The sequence below is a fragment of the Pundamilia nyererei genome, unplaced genomic scaffold (genome assembly GCF_000239375.1).
Source record: "Pundamilia nyererei isolate P.nyererei 1_Seehausen unplaced genomic scaffold, PunNye1.0 scaffold00216, whole genome shotgun sequence".
Taxonomy (NCBI): Eukaryota; Metazoa; Chordata; class Actinopteri; order Cichliformes; family Cichlidae; genus Pundamilia; species Pundamilia nyererei.
Genome location: NW_005187617.1, coordinates 296399 through 315021, shown reverse-complemented (window position 1 = coordinate 315021; position 18623 = coordinate 296399). Strand labels below are relative to the sequence as shown.

The window sequence follows — 18623 nt, the reverse complement described above, 5'->3', positions numbered from 1 at the left end:
TGTGTGTGTGTGTGTGTGTGTGTGTGTGTGTGTGTGTGTGTGTGTGTGTGTCAGACGGTGATCATGGAGACGAGGAATGCAGACGGCACCTGGCCGAGCTCCAGGCCTCAGATCATGTAAGCGCACTCGCCTCTCTCGTCGCTGTCATCGTTCTCCACGTTCCGTCGTCTCTGCTTTTCTTCACCTGCTTACTTTGAGTTGTTTTGCAGGAATTTTTTTCTTGTTCCTTTTTTTATTTGTCATTTCCTCATCTTTGATTTCACCTCTTCCTGTTTGGAGAAGTTGCGTGATACCATCACCATCGTGATGTTTGTCTGTCGCTCTCTCACACACCAGATGTCACAAAAAGTGTTAAAATGCTTCCTTCATTGACTCGACTGTTGATCTGAATGATGAAATGTTAGGACAGCTGTGCGCTTTAATGAATTCAGCTGGTCCGAGCATGTTTCAGCTGACTTTCCCACATATTTGGTCAGCTGACCCTTTGTTTTGGTTTCCTGTTCAAGAGCAAAAAGGCGTTTCTGTCGCCGTAGCGCTGCTCAGGTGTTGTAAATGCTCCCGTGTGCGAGTCTGCGGCTGACTCTGTTCTCGATTGCAGGAGGAACTCTGTGGAGGAGCAGGACTCGTACAGAGGGCAGCCGGGCGTCTGCGGCCTCACCAACCTGGGCAACACCTGCTTCATGAACTCAGCGTTACAGGTTTAAACTGATTTCTTTTACTTTGGTTGCTACACCAGACACATGGATCATGTGACAGAGAGAGATGTCACATGGCTGAGCAGGTGACGTCCATCAGGGCGGGGCCTGGGTTGGACTCCAGCCGGGACCACTGACACAAATACCTGATACTTGCGAGTGTCAGTCAGGAAGTGCAGTCCAGACCATCAGCACCATTTGTATGAATGCAAACCCAGCGCTGACGATGTTGCTGCGTCGAACATGAATGAAAACAGGACGCTGTGATTCACAAACCTTTTGTTTTTGTCTTCTGCTGTAACCAAATATGTGTTTTTGTGATTTTACACGGCGTCCCGACGTGTTCTGTGTTTATTAAGTATGCAGTGACTTGTTGGTCGTGGCAGAGGCTGCAGGTTTCTTCCTGTTCAAAGGGAGTTTTTCTTCCCACTGTCGCCAAAGTGCTCATAGGGGGTCATATGACTGTTGGGTTTTTCTCTGTATGTGTTACTGTAGGGTCGACCTTACAGTGCAATGAGGCGACTGTTGTTGTGATTTGATGCTGTATAAAGAGAATGATTTGAACTAGTTTAGTTTGTAATTGGACATTGGACGCTTTTCTTCTTCTTCCAACTTGTGGTTTGTCGTTTGTGCTACGGTCCCGCTCGACTAGAGAACCAGATTAGAAGACTTTTTTGTTAGACTGAAGCTTGTTTTCATTTTGGCGCCTTCAGTGAGAGACGTTTGCTTCTCTTTCACTCGTCGCTCGAACGCCGACACGTGTGAGCTGCTCGACACTGAAACGATGCATTTGGCAGCTGAGTGTTCAGGTTCTGTTGAACATGTGCAGGGTGTGAACCTCAGAATAAAGCGCAGGGTTCGTCCAGACATGTGTAACTGTCTAAATATGGCACAGACTGTATGTTTTGTAAAATAGTCACATAAAGGTTTTCTGCATTTCCTGGCAGAGGTGAAATGCTGCAGCGTCTTCCTCCCTGTGTCTCGCTCTGTAATTATGTTGCTCTGACGCCGAGCTTTGTGAAGGAAATCCCTGGTTCATCAGAACTCGAGGACATTTGTGCATCTTTGAAGTTCTCTAACTGGATTTTAGCAGTTTGTTTCGCAGCGAGTCATGAAACCTGCTCGGTGCATAATTAACACCTGTGTGGTGTCAGTGTTGCTCCTTGGATTTCACTTGGAGCTGAGCTTCGGTTTAATATTCACTGAAAACATCACTTCATGCACGAGAACACTTTTTTAACGTTTTAATCAGATGACGTCACTGCAGCGTGCTCTGACCAGGCGGCAGCAGCAACGTTCTTGTGTAAAATAATAAAAGCAAACAGTCGTCCATCTCTGTGTAGTTTTATCCTCGGACTAAAGGATCTTTGCAGAACTCGCGGTTCAAACGGTTTTCCTCTGGCCCTCGAACTCCTCAGTTTATCCTCGGGCTTAAGCAACTGTTTCAGCTCCTCCCCCCTTAAGCTAACTCTGTTCTGATTGGCTGCCCATCACTAACAGATGTGTAGTAACTCCTCGTGTCCTCGTCTCTCTGCAGTGTCTGAGTAACACCCCGCCCCTGACGGAGTACTTCCTGCAGAACTCCTATGTGGATGAGCTGAACTTCACCAACCCTCTGGGAATGAAGGGAGAGATCGCCGAGGCCTACGCCGACGTCATCAAGCAGATGTGGTCAGGGAGGCATTACTCTGTGGTGCCGCGCGTCTTCAAGGTAGCCGCACGTTACCCTGACAGGTGTCCCGTTACACTCGGGTGTGTTTCACCCGTCGAGCCAAACAAACACACTGACGTACCCTAAAGCTGAGGCTGCGACGCGTCGTCCAGTTTGTGACTCGGCACGACAGAAATGACACAAACTGACCTGAAAACATTTTAAATGAACATTTTTAAGTGTGATTACATTTACACAGGAAACTAAAACAGATATAAACACAGACTTTATTATCCCACCTATTACAGCAGGACAAGCAGCAGGAGGAAATGTGAAATCAGAGATTTAGTAGAAAACCTTTGTCTCTATTTTGTTCCCAATTGAAGGAAATGTCATGAAATCCCAAATAAACTAAACTATCAATGCAAAACAGAAAGACTCAAAAAGTAAATGCATAAATTCAGTGAAGTGAAAGTCAAATGCTTTATTTTCATGTCCCAAAACTTCTCTGCTACTCTCACAGTGTTTTACAGAGCACATAAATATCTAAATATATACTAAAGGACGTGTGCACATATATTAGTAGGCTGATGTTTCTGCAACTAAACTAAAACTTGAAAAATGAAACCTTAACATCCCAAATGTACTGAAGGAAGAGCAGAAAGCTACAAACGTAGAAATACTTCTTGAATTTACTTCTTCTTATTTACTTAAGTAAATTGTAGTACATTTACATGCAGTGGTGTTGGGCGTAGGTGAGAGACTGGGGGGCAGGGAGTAATCTCAGTCTGTGTGGCAGAAGCTTCGGTCTGACTGAAGTGGTACGTTTCCCTGCTTCCTGTTTGTGTGCAGACGAAGGTGGGCCACTTTGCGTCTCAGTTTCTGGGCTACCAGCAGCACGACAGTCAGGAGCTGCTGTCCTTCCTGCTGGACGGGCTGCACGAAGACCTGAACAGAGTCAAAAACAAAGAGTACATCGAGCTGCGGGACGCCGATGGGCGTCAGGACCAGGTGAGCGGTGCCAGAGCAAAGGCGTGTGATGGGCTTCATTTCACTTCCTGTCTTTAAATTTCACCTTTCAGTCATTTTCTATGTTTGAAAGCGTCTTCGTTGGTTTTAGCTGTGATCAATTCAGCTCCTGTTTAATCTGACAGGAAGTGGCGGAGGAGGCGTGGCGTAACCACCTTCGGCGGAACGACTCTGTGATCGTCGACACTTTTCACGGCCTCTTCAAGTCCACGCTGGTCTGTCCAGAGTGCCACAAGGTTTCTGTGACCTTTGACCCATTCTGCTACCTGAGCGTCCCGCTTCCTGTCAGCAAGGAGCGTGTCATGGAGGTGTTCTTCGTCTCCCTGGACCCGTACGCCAAACCTGTCCAGGTAACCGCTCATCACTGACCGTGGTCGTGTACGTCTCTGCAGTTACACTGAATACATGTTTCTGGTCTTTGGTTCTCCTCTTATCCAGGAAAATTCTAACTTCTGTGATGTGTGTGTGTGTGTGTGTGTGTGTGTGTGTGTGTGCGTGTGCGCGTGTGCGTGTGTGTGTCTGCAGCATCGTGTTGTGGTTCCTAAAGCAGGAAAAGTGTCCGACCTCTGCTCAGCTCTGTCAGAGATGACCAGCGTGCCGCCCACTCAGGTCAGTGTGTGTTCAGAAGGTTTCGGTTCAGTTAAACACACTTTTAACCTAAACTGAAGATTGTGATCACGTGCAGATCAAAAGTGGTTTCGCTGGCTGCACATTAATCCAGCCTTTGTGTGTTTCTGGCTTCAGTTTGTAACGTGTGAACTCTGTCAGGGCAGCTTGGCACGACTCAGTTCAAAATAATCCTTCTTTATCTTACACTGAGCCTCATTTCATCCTGTATGAAGCAGACTGTCCCCTAAAGCTCCTCCCCCTGACTTTGTGTTCCAGATGGTGGTCGCTGATGTCTTCAATCATCGTTTCTACAAGATCTACAACATGGGCGAAAGTCTGAGCGCCATTCTCGACAGAGACGACATCTTTGTGTAAGGAAAAAAAATCAGTCCTCTAATGACCAAACACAAAAGCCTTTCTGTGACTCACCTGCTGAACCCGTGTTCAGGTACGAGCTGAGCGTGCTGGAGGAGCAGCCTGAGGAGCAGGTGCTGCTGGCGCTCTACCTGAGAGAGCGCTCGCACTACAGAGACTACGGCTCGGGCGGCGGCTCGTACGGCACGTCGCTATTCGGACACCCGCTGCTGCTCAACGTGCCGCGCAGCAGCTGCAGCCAGGAGGCGCTCTACAACCTGTTCCTGCAGAGACTGGCGTGAGCAGAACGCACACACACACGCACACGCACACACACACACGCACACACACACACGCACACACACACGCACAGTTTTTGAATATACTGAGTTTTGCTGGGCGGTGTCGCTGTGTGTGCAGGCGCTACGTGCGACTGCCTGATCCGTCTGAGGAGTTGGAGGAAGAGGAGGAAGATGATGAAGAGGAGCTGTACAAGACTCAGACCAACGGCATCAGTGATGGTATAAATCTTTACTCTCTGGTTCTGAGGTCTGATGCTGCCTTTCGTTTCATGTTGTCATACACGTATTTGTTTGGCTCCTGCAGTGTTTTTTTAACTTTTCCTCGAGCAAATATAAAAAACGCCGACACAACGACACAACGCGTTCGTGCGCTTTTCACGTGTTTTATCTGGGCTGAGTGAGCTCTGCAGCTGCTGCTTTTGTGTTGTTTTCTCAGATGACGAGCAGGAGGAAGTGGAGCCTGCTGGCCCGTCCCAGACCGATTACTCCTGCGGTGACGCGACCCCCAACAGGAAATCAGACGGCGACACAACAGAGCCACAGGCTGAGGAGAACCACATTCAGCCTTTACCGGACCACGGAGACCCCGGTGAGAACAGTAACGGCTCCCAGAGCCAGACGGAGCCGTGCTGCAGCGGAGACGCCAACAGCGCCGATGACATGGACCCCGGCGAGCAGTCGAGCGGTCCCGCAGGAGCCGACCGCAGCTCAAAACCTCCAGCGGAGCAGCCTCATGAGCCAACCGAGGAAGAAAATGAAGAAGACAAGCAGGAGGAGGCTTGCTCTCCCAGCCCGCCAGCCAATGAGCATCCGGCTAAGAGGAGGGCGTGTCACGTCAGGAGGAAGCGTCTGTTCAGCATCCAGGCGGTCAACTCCAACGGGACGACCGAGAGGGGGATGGGAGAGGGAGGAAGCGCCGTGTCCTTCAGCTGTGAGTGTGAACGCACAAACACAACCTCTGTGACATCACACTGATGTCACTCATCAGTGCGATGATGATGATGATGAAAGAGCCTCAGATGAGAATGAATCAGAATAAAATGAAAACATCTGAGTGGAGCCATTTGCTGCCCCTCAGTTCAACCTTCAAGTAAGCTTTCTTCTGATTGGCTGCCTCTGCTAAACAGTAGGTTTGAACAGCAGATGGGCGGAGCACAGCTTTCGGCTGATGGGGATTATTGGTAGTTACTTGAACCATGCATAACATGGATCAGTGCAGCAGGAAAGCAGAATAACCATGTTATCAGACGATGTCACATCCTGTCGTCAGCGTATCAGCGTAGCTCACGCTTCCTTTGTCTCTGCAGCTCAGCCCTACGTGGCCATCGACTGGGAGCCCGACATGAAGAAGAGATTCTACAACGAGAACGAGGCTGAGGTCAGCGCCAACATTTAACCCTCGATAAAGCACAGCCTGTATGTAACACATTCACAGGGCGTGTTCTGAATAACTGAGGGTCATGTGTTCAAATACAAGTGGCACTGAGTGGGTCACAAAACAACATGACCTTATCTGTTGGTTCATTTAGAGACTGATCTGAATTATCTGGTGTCTGGTCAGTGGTTTAAACAGAGGCTCTAAACATCCAGGGTACAAGAACAGCATCCCTGTAACATCTTAACAGGCTGAGCGGTTTGAGGACGTAATTTAACACACAGGTGCAAACAGAAGGACTCTGACTGCGATGAAACCTGAATGACAGACGTTTGACACTCATTTGTCTTCTTGCACCTCTGACATTAAAATCTGTCTTTCCTCCTCCGGTGTAGAAGTACGTGAAGCATGCCAGCATGGAGGTCCCTCAGCAGCACATGACTGTTCAGCTGCAGCAGTGCATCGAGCTGTTCACCACTGTGGAGACGCTGGAGGAGGAGAACCCATGGTAACACACACAGACACAGTAGTGAGAGTCTGAGGAGAGCTGACCACACTGTGAGAAACCAGTGAGAAGTAAACTGGGGGACGAGCTCGATTAAAAGACTAAATACTCTGAAGGTTTCACCTGTTTCAGGTAAAGACCAGCACGAAACATCTGCGTCTGTAACGTCCAGATCCAGGGTGGAGCTTCTGTCCCGAGTTTGAAAAGCAGATGCGTCCACGTTTTCATTTCAGTGGTGGTAATTTAAGCTGCTGTGGTGCTGGGTGATCGACCTCGCCCAGTGCCCTCTAGTGGTAGCCCTGGAGTCAGATCACACTTTCAGTCCAGTCAACAAAAAGAGTGTGGGCATGCTTCAAGGTTTTACATTCATCAACATGTAAAATCTGATGAACTGACATGCTGGGCAGCATGGTGGTGCAGCGGGTAGCAAGGCTGCCTCACAGCAGGTCCTGAGCTTGAATCCAGTCGGGGTTCTCCCCGATTACTCCAGCATGCTTGATTAACCCAGCAGCCCGGGCGCCGGCATGATGAGATAGTCTTTGTTTGCTGTTGTTTTGCTTCTTTGACTGAATGATGAAAACCTGTCATTCAAAGCAGCAAAATAACACTCAGCTGGATAGTTTAGTGGTAAGACTCCACTCCTTCGCAGCAGGAGTCGCAAGTTTGATTCCCATCCGGTATCGAAAAAGGGTCCTGGCTAGACGCCCCGTGCTTAAAAAAACAACAACCCCTGAATGTCGCGGCTACATCTGCAGCCTGTCCGCAGTTGGGACACAAGCATTTCACTACATGTTCAGTATATGTTGTACTGCGTATGTGACAAATACAATTTGTATTGTGTTAAAAACCTTTACACTGCACAGCTTTACTGCAGATACTCACATCTGCTCCGTGTGTGCGCGTCAGGTACTGTCCGGTGTGTAAGAAGCACCAGCTGGCCACGAAGAAGCTGGATCTCTGGTCTCTGCCAGAGGTTCTCATCATCCACCTCAAGAGGTTCTCCTACACCAAGTTCACCAGAGAGAAGCTTGACAGCATTGTGGAGTTCCCCCTCAGGTACGCGCACGCACGCACGCACACACACACACGCACACGCACACACACACACGCACGCGCGCACACACACACACACACACGCGCACGCGCACACACACTCTGATGGAGGAGTCGCACACTGAAAGCTGACATGTTCATGTTACAGAGACCTCGACTTTTCCGGCTTCCTCCTGAGGAAGACTCTCTCCAGTGAGGAGCCTCCGAGCCGCTATGACCTCATCGCCGTGTCCAATCACTACGGAGGCCTCAGAGATGGACATTGTAAGTTTGTCGTTCATGTTGTGGTCAGCGATTTGTTTGACGCATGACTACATGACTTTAACCATCACGTGTTTCTGCAGACACCACCTATGCGAAGAACAAGGACAACGGTCAGTGGTATTACTTTGACGACAGTAAAGTGACCTACGCCACAGAGGACCAGATCGTGGTCAGTACCCCCGCCCCCACGCTCTCTCGCACACACCTGTTCAGTCGGATTTCACTCTGATCTTGTCACCTGACTAACGATCGTTGGAAGCAGCAGCGCGTTGTCTTTATTTGAATCACACCAACGTAATGTTTGTCTGCGTCTCTCCTCCCACAGACCAACGCTGCCTACGTTTTGTTCTACCAGCGACAGGACAAGATCAGAAAACCCACACTGCCCGCCCCCAACACAGGCCCCACCTCCTCCAGCCAGACGTCCAGTGACACTGCTTCCTGCAAAGACGACGAGGATGCCGCAGAGCTGGGCGCCGCCTCCAGCATCACTATGGAAACAGAATGATTGAGTAATTTGGTTTTCTCCATCAGAGCAGCCTTTTCTTTGGTTTTCGTCTTTATTTTTTTAGAATTCTCAGTCTATTTATTTTTTTAATTTTATGGTGACGACACTTGAACTTCCTCTAACGACGTCTCTTCATTCCAAGTTACCAAAAGCAGGAAAAAGCACATCAGCAGGCGGAGCTCGCAGCTCCTCCTCTGCTCCTCCTCCTTCACCGTGAACTCTCGACACTCAGGTAGTTTGGTGCACAAAGAATGAAGGTGACGTTTGCTGGAGGGCGGAGCTTAAACTCACACCTGAATACAGAAAAGCAGTCTGCTTCCTGCTTCAGGGAGGAACTGAACTCTGGCATTTAAGCTCTGACTGTTCACATTTCTAAGTTCATCTCCTCTTGACTCAGTTTTTGTAATCTGACATTCAAACGTTTGAAAAGCTGTTTAATTAAAATCATTTGAATTTTTCTGGATGTCTGATGCTCGTCCAGGTTGGGAAGACCAAACTCCAGATTAGCGCGCATTCGGGAGACTCTTTGGCCAATCAGCAGCAGTTCTGCAGTCAGCTGACTTTTTCGTTTCCTTAAACTGTATATAAAAGACAGACAGTCTCATTATAATCATGAGCGAGGCTTAAACAGCGACTCATCGAGCAGCGTTTAGTGAGGCCACAGAAAGTCGCCCCCTGGTGGTCGTTAGAGGGCCGATTTAAAATACCAGCATTAGTTTCACTTTCACACATTGTTTTATTTCTGCGGTCATGCCAACGTCTGCGAGATTTACCACTAACAGAGGTCAGAGGTCACCGCACACTTTCACCTGCACTGAGGTCATTCCAGTTCATGTTTTTTCCCTCTTTACATCAACAAACACGATGCCGACGGGCGCCGGCGAACGTGCCCACCAGCATTCGTTTATCTGGGGTAAACCTCGCAGACGCTCATGCGTCAGCTGACTGAAGAGGCCGCGCTGAGAGCAGACGAGTTCACGTTCACATTGTTGCATTTTCCACATTCAAAGTTTTTACAATTATTCAAGCTGAGCGAGTTCGAAAAGCCAGTTTCTCGTAGCAAATGTTTGAGGCAGAAATGAAATGATAAAAGTTTGTAAAGTCATCTTCCTAAGACACGTTTAGGAAACGAGCACAGAGATGGTTTCAGTTAAAGCCTTAATTCGCGAGCAGCTCAAACCTGCGACGACCTTTTGTATTTGCTGTAAAGTGTTCGCAGATGCACTGATTACAGCTTTGATCCGAGTCTAAAACAGGCCAGTCTTTTCTTAAGTTGTTGATTTCACAGCGAGTTCATGCTGAATCTGATTTAACAGAACTAACGATGATCAGACTGACTTTATGATATTAATGCAGTTATTTTTTTTATTGTAAGCGCCTGTAAAAACGCCATCCTCTCAACTAAAGGACTGAAGTTTGTTTTTCCCTCCAAGTTTCGATTCGTCCTGAAGCGCAAACATTTGTTGATCTGACATCGTTTAAAAATCCAGCTCTGAACTGCAGCTCAACGTCGACCTACGACAGATAAAACTATTAAATGCTAATCCATAAAGCACAGTTTCACTTCCTTATTTCTTCTTTCTAAACAGGCACGCCTCAGTCGCTCGCTGAAGGGGGTTGTGGGTAATCAGAGGATCAAACAAAGCTGTCAGGGATGAGAAATGAATTTTTCTCTGTATATTTTGGTCGTTTTGTTTCGGGTATTTATTGTTTTAATGGAATAATTGCAGCTGTCACATGACTACGGTGGTGTGGGACATTTTTCGTATTTATACGCAAACCTTTGATTCAGGCTGAAAACACAGGACGGGTGTGCGCGTGCAGAGGCGGGCGCAGAGCGAGCTGCTCACTGATTTTTAAACCAGCGCTGTGTACAGTATTTTTGTATTGTAAGTAATGTAAGATTAATATGATCATTCCTGGGTGGAGCAGCAGGGAGGCTTGGGGTGATTTCTTTCTTTGGTCTTCCTGTCAAATATCAGATGAGAATATTTTATTGTACTTCAATCTTTTGATATGAATAAAACACGATTATTACCAGACATCCAGTTTTTCTGTACTCTTGGCTTCTGTCTCGTTATTTTAGCTTTAATTGCGTGTGTGACGAGGAGGACGCGCTCACACATCGTACAGGAGACGCATCCGTTTTTAAAATGACCACAGCTGAACGAGAAGTAGAACCAAGTTATCAGCTAAGGCGAGCTTACTGCACGAGGCGCACAGACACACGCTCATCAGTGCTCCATAACAACCACACCAAACCCCGAAGTTCACTCAGCACATCTGGAGCTCAGACTTCTGTAAACAGCACAGCAGCCGTATGATTGGTCAGATTATTAAAACAACACAAAGACATGCACGACTCAGACGTTCAGATACAGCCACCTGTCATTCAAATAGGCCACGCCCCTAAATTTGAGCTTTACTAAAAATTTAAATTGATCTCAAAACATCCAGACACCAAAAACTGTCAACATGTTTGCTTCATGTGAACCTTTAACACGGGGACTCACTGCTGGGGCCTCTAGTGGACATTTGGGGAATTGCAGTTCTTTTTGCAGGCTTTGTTTCACTGACAGTCTTTTACCTTCCTCCACCCGTGTGTGGAGCCACACTGAATGTGTTCCCACCACCACTGAAACAAACTCAGCTTACCGGGTAAAAGCAGAAAAACAAAGGCCGGCAGACTCAGGAATGAAGAGCTGAATGATGAAAGGATGAGAAATGTGGTTAGTTGTGATGGCACCTTTATTTCACTCACTCCATGCGTCACACCACAGCATACAGAGGTACATCCAAAACGTCCTGCGGGACGACATGAAGCCTTCGCCCGCTTCGTCCTGTTGTAAACGTTCCAGCCGTTTTTTAAAAACGATGCTTCGGTTTCCAGCGTTGCTCCGGAGAAACGTTTCAGATCTCGGCAGGTGCTCAGCCTGCCGGTGTGGAGGATTTTAAAGCTCCGATCTGTGTCCTAAGTCACTACTTCCTGTGTAATGGATTTGGACTTGAATCGCTGAATTTAGATGTAAAAATGTGTAACTTAAACACCCACGACACAAACATCATTTCAAAGTAAAATCTCAAGTACAAATAAAATCTTTTCTTTTAGATTTTTCTCAAATATAAACTAACAACAACCCAGGGAAGATCCGGAGCCCGGCTGGAACTCCAGGAAACGTACAAAAGCTGAGAGTGAGCGAAGCGCCCGGGGCAGCAAAGAGACGATTTAAGAGGCAGCTCCATAAAAATAATTCTCTGTGTTTAAATCCTGCACTGTGAAAACTATCCCGGAGCCTTCAGGACAGACTGAGGGGAGAGCAGGGCGGTTCAGGAACACCCCCGGGATTCCAGCGCGTCCTCGTGGTCCTAGAATACAGCAGACTTGTCCTGGCTGAAGAAGCCCCCAAAGTTTAGGTCTTTGGACATCAGCTCCTCCTCCACGTTCTCCAGCGCCCACTTATGTTCCACGACCTCCAGCGCCTCCCACTCGCTCTGAATCAACAACAGGGACACGAGTCGCAGCATTTAACTCCACAGTGACGATCACTTTGTCTCAACAGAGCTTATCTTTATATTTTTACTGTAGTAACATTTTTGCAGCATTTTACGTTTTTAAAAAAAAGTAAAGACAAGATGATAGTTTATTAAATTTTAATGAAATTTGCAGATTGTTTCGGTGAAGTTTAATAAACTCCTTGCTATCTAAAATATAACAGGACACCGGAGTAAATTCTCGAGCATCTCACACTTCTGATAATCAGCTGTCTGCTTGAGTTTATTCAGCTGTGTAAAAACTATAACTTTAATCTCAGCCAAACCGATTTACTCAGGAACAAATAAAATACTAAAAAAAGCCAAACAATAACATTTTAAGTTATCTAAGTGACTCATATATCATGTTTAACCTGAGTAGGAAAGATGGAGGTGGGTTTGAAAACGATTTGCCGGGAGTCCGGTGTTCTCACGGCGCTAGTGAGCCTCGCCCCCGGCTAGCTATCGAGCTAGTGGGTAACAGACGTCTCCGAAAACTTCGGAGCGCTTTTGAAAATATGTGGTGTCTTGATAAACTGAGCAGATATTTGAGGTTTCCACAGCTACATTCTCAACTGAAAATATGTTAAACGTTTATTTTGTGACCCAGAAAGAATAATAAGAGTAATATTTAAACTAACTAGCTGCCGCCATTGTTGGAAACTGAACTGGGCTGCGCTATGAATTCTGGGACGCTGCTTCTTCTTCTTCGGGGTTTAACGGCAGCTGGCATCCTTGTACATGCAGTGCTGCCATCTTCTGTTTCAGTCCGTTATTACACTCCTAAATCCTGCTACTTATTCCTGCGTCTCTCAGGACCTTACAAAGCTTCAAACGACGCGTCGACTATTAAATCAGTCGTCGATGATTTTGATAGTCGACTAATCGTGGCAGCTCTAGTGCTGACTGATATTAATCTTTAATAGGGCTGTCAAAACTGAGAGCAAACAAAACAACATGCCCTCTGCTTAGTTTAATTGGTCACATGACTGCATCACATGACTAAAATGTGTCATCGTTTTTGAAAAGGCTCCGTTTTCGCTGTCCACACTGCAACATGAAAAAAGGCATTTTCAAATGTATCCGCTTTGGAGAGCGTTTTCAAAACGCTGCGTTTTCCTCGACCGAAAACGCCGTCTCAGTGTGGACGGGAGGCCAAAACGGGGAGAAAAAGATGCGTTTTCAAACGAAAACGTATTAGTGTGGACATGGCCTGATCCTCAGGCTTCACTTTAAATGGGAGTTACTGGGAGGATGAAGGCTTTGCCCACACACAAAGTTTAGTGTGGTCACGAACAAACGCTGTTATTCTTTCATAATTCATGTTTCACTTTGGAGAGGAAACAGACAATCAAAGCAGCATTTTTGTGCAGTTGTGTGTAAATGTCACCTTGAAGGCCTTGTTGGGGTCAGGGGGCATCGCCATGGCAGCGCCTGTCATCTGGTCCTGCATGATCCGGGACTGGTCAGCAGCTGAGAGGGAACGCCAGCGTTAGTCCGTGAAAGGAAACAGAGCTGAGCTTTACGAGAAAGTGAAACCTCACCGTTATCCTGACCCAGAATCAGGCTGTACATGCTCCTCAGCCCGAACACGTTCAGGAAGTACCAGGACGCCGAGCTCACCCTGCAACATCAAATCACGTGACTTTAAAGAAGCTGCATGTCAGGAAGTAAGATGACTCAGATTCAGCTGCTCCGGGAAGGAAGGAAAATACTCCTTCATGAAACTCACAAATAAACTTTCATCACATTTCATTCACACATCAAGGCCAAAGCAACAGACTGTAACTAAAAGACAGATGTATGTCCTGTTTGATGCTTTTGAAACTGAATAAAAATGAACTGAACTGTTTCTACGCTGCGGATTACAGCGGTAAATGTTTGCACTCTGATCTCTGCTGTGCTGCATTCACAGTCTGCTGAGCAGCTTGTGCGTTTCAGTGTTCAAGTTGAGTTTTTACCATGAGGCATCCAGCGACAGCAGGTCGATCCCTCTCTGCAACATTGGCTTGAACCTCAGCGTTAACGGGAACGGCACCTTAGCTGTGAAAAAAACATCGGGAACCAGTGAGACGAGTCGGACCTGCTGGGCGCCGCTTTGTTTACAGATGTGATTGTAGTGATGCGCATACGTGTCAGGTATCTAACAGCGCTCACAGATCATTCCTAAACTGTGTGTGTGTCATACATCAGGATGTGGACAAACTCACTAATGACGAATCCAGAGAAAGCCCAGTTGATCCATCCACCAATCACAATCATGGGCAGGACGTTGGTCAGGTTTCCCTTCATCATGTCTACCATCATGCTAGAGTCTGCAACAAACAACAGGCTCAGAGCACGGCTCCACTGACGGATAAAAACATCCAGCTTGTTTCAGCTGCAGTGAGATGACGAGTGTGTTCCCTCATCATCTCACTGCAGGTGTTTCCATAAAGTTTAACATCCAGGTGTGCGTAAAGGAGACTTATGAGGCTGATTTCCATCCAAAGATTATAACCACACTGTGACTGAAGGAAGCCTAAAACAATACACATCTGTTGTAAACGGACGTAAACAAAGACCGCAAAGGTAGCTAACAGACAATGACCTGCAGTGGTTCGATGGACCTAAACACACAGCACGGGAAGATGAAGGATGATGAGCTTAAATCCGACCTCAATCACAGGTCATGCTGAGGGTCTGATGGGCGGAGACAAACACCATCACAGGGCAGGAAGAAGACGCAGAAGATGGACTGAACTTCAGATGACGGTGATGTCATAACTGCGGGTTCAGTCCGTTTAAATCAAACTGTTTTATTCACTGGAGACATCACTCAGGTGTGAACCAAAACAACTGTGCTGAGGAAGTGGTCTCAGTCAAATAAACACCTTCTCAAAGCCAGGTATGCTTTGCATTCTGGGACGTGTGCATCGGTCAGTAGAGGTAACTAGCCTCCACATGTTGCCCCGACATGTTGCCCTACTAGCACCTTCTTCTTGTTGCTTTTGCTGCTCCCGTCTGAGACACAGCTGACCAATAATCAGAGCGAACGCTCTCACAGGTTTGAGTTTTTATCTGGGTTAAAGGAAAAAACAAAACATGGAAAAAAAGCTACACGTTTACAAACTTGTCAACTGATTAAGAGCAAAGTAAACGAACTACAGACGTCTGAGGTGATCCATCCACAGCACGAGGTTCGTTAATGCTTCTCCCTATGCAGACGTCCCGATCCTGAGCTTAATGTCCACTGCGAGTTCACAGGCTGCAGTATCACAGTGAGAATTTAACAGACTGAACATGAACAGAGCAGCGAAACCATTTCTGAGGGACTCGCGTCTGTTTAGAAACCACGAGACAAAGAACTGAGGCGCGTTAAAGACGAGAACCAAAGAGAAACATTTACACCCTCCAACAGATCATCAGTTAGTTCACACAGGCAGACCTGGTTATAATGAAGGGACGATCATGTGTTCAAACACACCTGTCATGGGGTTCTTGGGGACAACCTTCCTCTTGGCCTTCTTGAAGAAGCCGGTCTCGGCGTCGTTGAAGTAATGTTTCCTCATGGCGAAGGACTAAACCAGCGGAGACACTTCACTCAGCGAGTTTTACACTTCATGCACTCACAGTCAGACTGTGACATTTAAACACAGCTGATTATTTAAAGGATGATTTTTTTAATGTCTGTAACTTCTAACAGAACAGTCTGTGGTTACTGACAGACAAACATCCGCTGCTCTTCATCAGAAGTAAATACGATTTACACATGATGCATGGAATAAGGACCCACAGAATAAAGAATACGGAGGATGTACTGAGGGGAAATTTGACGCCCTCAAGCACAGGGTGTAAATGTATTAATATGTAATATTTTAGGATAAAGGTCAAATTCTACCTTAAACCGAAGGGGCTCTCACCTGTCGGGGAATGTACTTTCCGTTCTCTCTGAGGATGCGGCTGCGCATGAGCACCTGGCTGAACAGAAACATGAACATGGGAGCGGTTAGGGTACGATGCTGCCCGGGGCGCCACTTTCACTTCAGACACACAACATGACTGCGAGGAGAGCTCAGTCAGGGATCATAACAGGTCAGATATGAGCTGAGCACCTGAAGGCAAACAGTGTTAACTTCAAACATTTTTTAGAAGTTCTTCTTGTCGACCGGTCTGATAAGTAAACATGGACGTAATACACAATAAAGGATCCTGTAAACAGACACAGCTTAAGTTTTCTTATGAGTCCAAACACAGCAGCTCTATCAAAGCTTCTTAACTGCGTAAAAACGAGGTAAAAGGTAACGATGGACTCCCTCCCTCCCTCTGTTCTTTGTTACTCCCTCGACCAGTGAACGGGGGTCAAGCTGCGTCTGGGTCCTGACACATTGTTGATCTGCAGCTTATGTAATGGCTATATTTGCCAGCTAAAAGGGAAACAGGTTCACCATGACCTCTGTGAAAAACAACACAACAAAACCTTTTACTGCCGAGGGGTGAAAAAAAGAAGAAGAGGTGAAAATTCCAATATATGTGATCAGGATGCTCAGCGAGTCGCAATAATACTCTTACGTGACTGATACTGCAATATAATTGTATTACTAAATCTGCTGGTTCTCTAAAAAAAGAAAAAACAAACCTCTGCGTGTGTGTGCTCTCAGACTCACCTGTCAGAGACCTGCTCCAGGTTGACTTTCTTGTCGCTGTGGAGCAGCTGGGTGACATAGTGTCGGATGACCCCAACAAAGAAGGTGACGACCACGATGGGCAGGACCACCCACATCCGAATGCTGGAGTCCAGCAGGAGCTCCGGACCGGCCATCGCTCTCTATTTAACCCACGATCCAAGGACAGACAGGGAGGCGCTGAGGAAGGTGTACCGGACAGTTTGGAGGAGGAAGTACAACATGTAGTGATGCTCAGTGTTAAATCATTTCACTAAATTATGAAAACCGGAACCTCAGCATGCAGAAATAAAGTCTCTCCATAGTATCTGAAGGCTCAACAGTTCTTATTTTATCAGCATGAACTATGACACACATGTGAACACATGCTGAGCTGCTCTCTCCTGGTTTATTTCAAAATAAGAGCCTGGAGAGAATGAGCAGAGGGTATTTTTACCCCGACAATAGCACGATATAGCGGCTGAAAGCTTCTGCACATCACCGCGCTTCCGTGATCGACACTTCACTAATAATCCTTCTTGTTGTTGGACAATGATTACAAATCGCTCCGACTCCTAAATTAAATTGTGTGAATTAAATCCGCCGCTGACCTGCCGGCAGCTGAAACGTCACGATTACTGCTGTTTCCTTTAACGGAGCTAAGAGGTGCTAACTACACGAACCCGTTACTGACCGCTGACCTCTGCTCATTCATCGCTCAGCGGCTACAGTTAGCATTAGCCCGGTGTAAACTAAACGCAAAGACAGCTAAAGGTGCTAGCTTGCTAACTCAGCGGGTTACTCGTGTTAAATCTTCAGCTTTAAATGAGCGTTTGTACAAAGTGACAGCTTCTGCGGCCGCACAGGTGAGTTTAACAAGTCCACCAGGTCACCACTGCGTGAAAATAATCTGTAATTTATGTTGAAATGACCGTAACTCACCACATTTATGAACTTTGTTAAACAAACTGCACACGCGCAGGAGTTAGAAGAAGAACTTCCGGTTTACCGGAAACGGAAGATTATTATTTTATATTTTCGAAATCACTTTAAAAAAAATAAATTCAATAAATCACATAAAATTGAAAACATTTTTTTTAAATTTTCATTAAAATGTTAAATAAATGAATCATTCTGGAAAAATGGGCCAGACTGAGATATTTAGATAAAGTTGCAGGTTGTTGAAAGAATAAAAAATATAAACTGCTCAAAAATAAATAAATACAATAAGAGAACACAACATTTTATGATGTTTCCACTAAGCGTTGTTAAAACCTTTTGTTCTCAACAAATTACACAGTGCATTTCTGTAACGCTTGAATATTTATCAAGAGCCGATATGTGATTTAAGTGTTCCTTTAATTCTCTGAGCAGTACATAATGCTTGATACAAAGTTGTAATCGGTCGATTGTTTCTTTGCTGTAACAATGCTTCCCGCATGTAAAAACCTGTTTACTTCCCCTTAAATGGCGCCATATTTGTGAGGAAGGTGCATGTGTGGGTTGAGCAGTAGTGTTGAGTTTGTGGGTTGCACCCATGAAAAACACATCTTCTCTGCCACAAATGTGTCACCATTTAAGGGGAAATAAAGAGTTTTTCCAATAGTATAAGATTTAATGTTTGACCAAACACAAATTTCCTCACTTTTTGTGCTAAGATTATTTAGACTCTGTAATTTAGTTATTTGAAAAAAGCTTCACACAGTTCACGTTTTTTGGTAAATTTCTGTGTGAGAACCAGCTGTTATGTTTTCACATTAAAAGCTGATGAGAATATTGATGATAATACACACAATGCTGGGTGGACTGGAGGTTAGGTTGTTACAACAAAAAGAAACTGGACTGTCCATGTGTGAACTGTAAAACCATGAGAGGAAACCAGTTTTCAAATCCATATGCAGGCAGATGTCGGGGGTAGATCCTTATGTAGATCCACACATTTAGTGTCTTCAATTTCTCTCCATACCTGGGAGACTGTCGCAGGTTGGATCCTCCTGTCACTGGCTTGATAAGAAGAATTACAAGCTATAAATTAAAGCTGCAAGCAGCGTTATGAGGGCCCTCGCACCCCCAGCGCGTCGAGCCACGCCCAACACCTAAAACC

The 18623-nt window shown here is 46.2% G+C and overlaps 2 protein-coding genes across 2 annotated transcripts in view; one reads left to right on the top strand and one right to left on the bottom strand.

Annotated features, from left to right (window-relative positions):
- usp11 (ubiquitin specific peptidase 11) overlaps positions 1-10404 on the top strand; it is a 16447-nt gene extending 6043 nt beyond the window's left edge. Inside the window, exons 6-21 of the mRNA XM_005748227.2 lie at positions 47-116; positions 599-698; positions 2233-2406; positions 3199-3357; positions 3501-3725; positions 3901-3984; positions 4261-4355; positions 4433-4636; positions 4759-4859; positions 5077-5571; positions 5948-6018; positions 6411-6523; positions 7427-7576; positions 7722-7837; positions 7918-8006; positions 8163-10404. Of these exons, the coding sequence (XP_005748284.1) occupies positions 47-116; positions 599-698; positions 2233-2406; positions 3199-3357; positions 3501-3725; positions 3901-3984; positions 4261-4355; positions 4433-4636; positions 4759-4859; positions 5077-5571; positions 5948-6018; positions 6411-6523; positions 7427-7576; positions 7722-7837; positions 7918-8006; positions 8163-8345 (2429 nt within the window). The 3' untranslated portion in view covers positions 8346-10404. The remainder of the gene's footprint in view (positions 1-46; positions 117-598; positions 699-2232; positions 2407-3198; positions 3358-3500; positions 3726-3900; positions 3985-4260; positions 4356-4432; positions 4637-4758; positions 4860-5076; positions 5572-5947; positions 6019-6410; positions 6524-7426; positions 7577-7721; positions 7838-7917; positions 8007-8162) is intronic.
- Positions 10405-11075: 671 nt separating this feature from the next.
- Positions 11076-17525, bottom strand: LOC102210183 (ER membrane protein complex subunit 3). The gene is made up of 9 exons (XM_005748189.1): positions 17462-17525; positions 16523-16720; positions 15779-15836; positions 15343-15436; positions 14087-14191; positions 13838-13919; positions 13421-13500; positions 13267-13349; positions 11076-11837 (listed from the first exon to the last, which is right to left on the bottom strand). The coding sequence occupies exons 2-9, from the start codon at positions 16675-16677 to the stop codon at positions 11712-11714; spliced, it is 783 nt and encodes a 260-aa protein (XP_005748246.1). The 5' UTR covers positions 16678-16720; positions 17462-17525; the 3' UTR covers positions 11076-11711.
- Positions 17526-18623: the final 1098 nt, after the last annotated feature.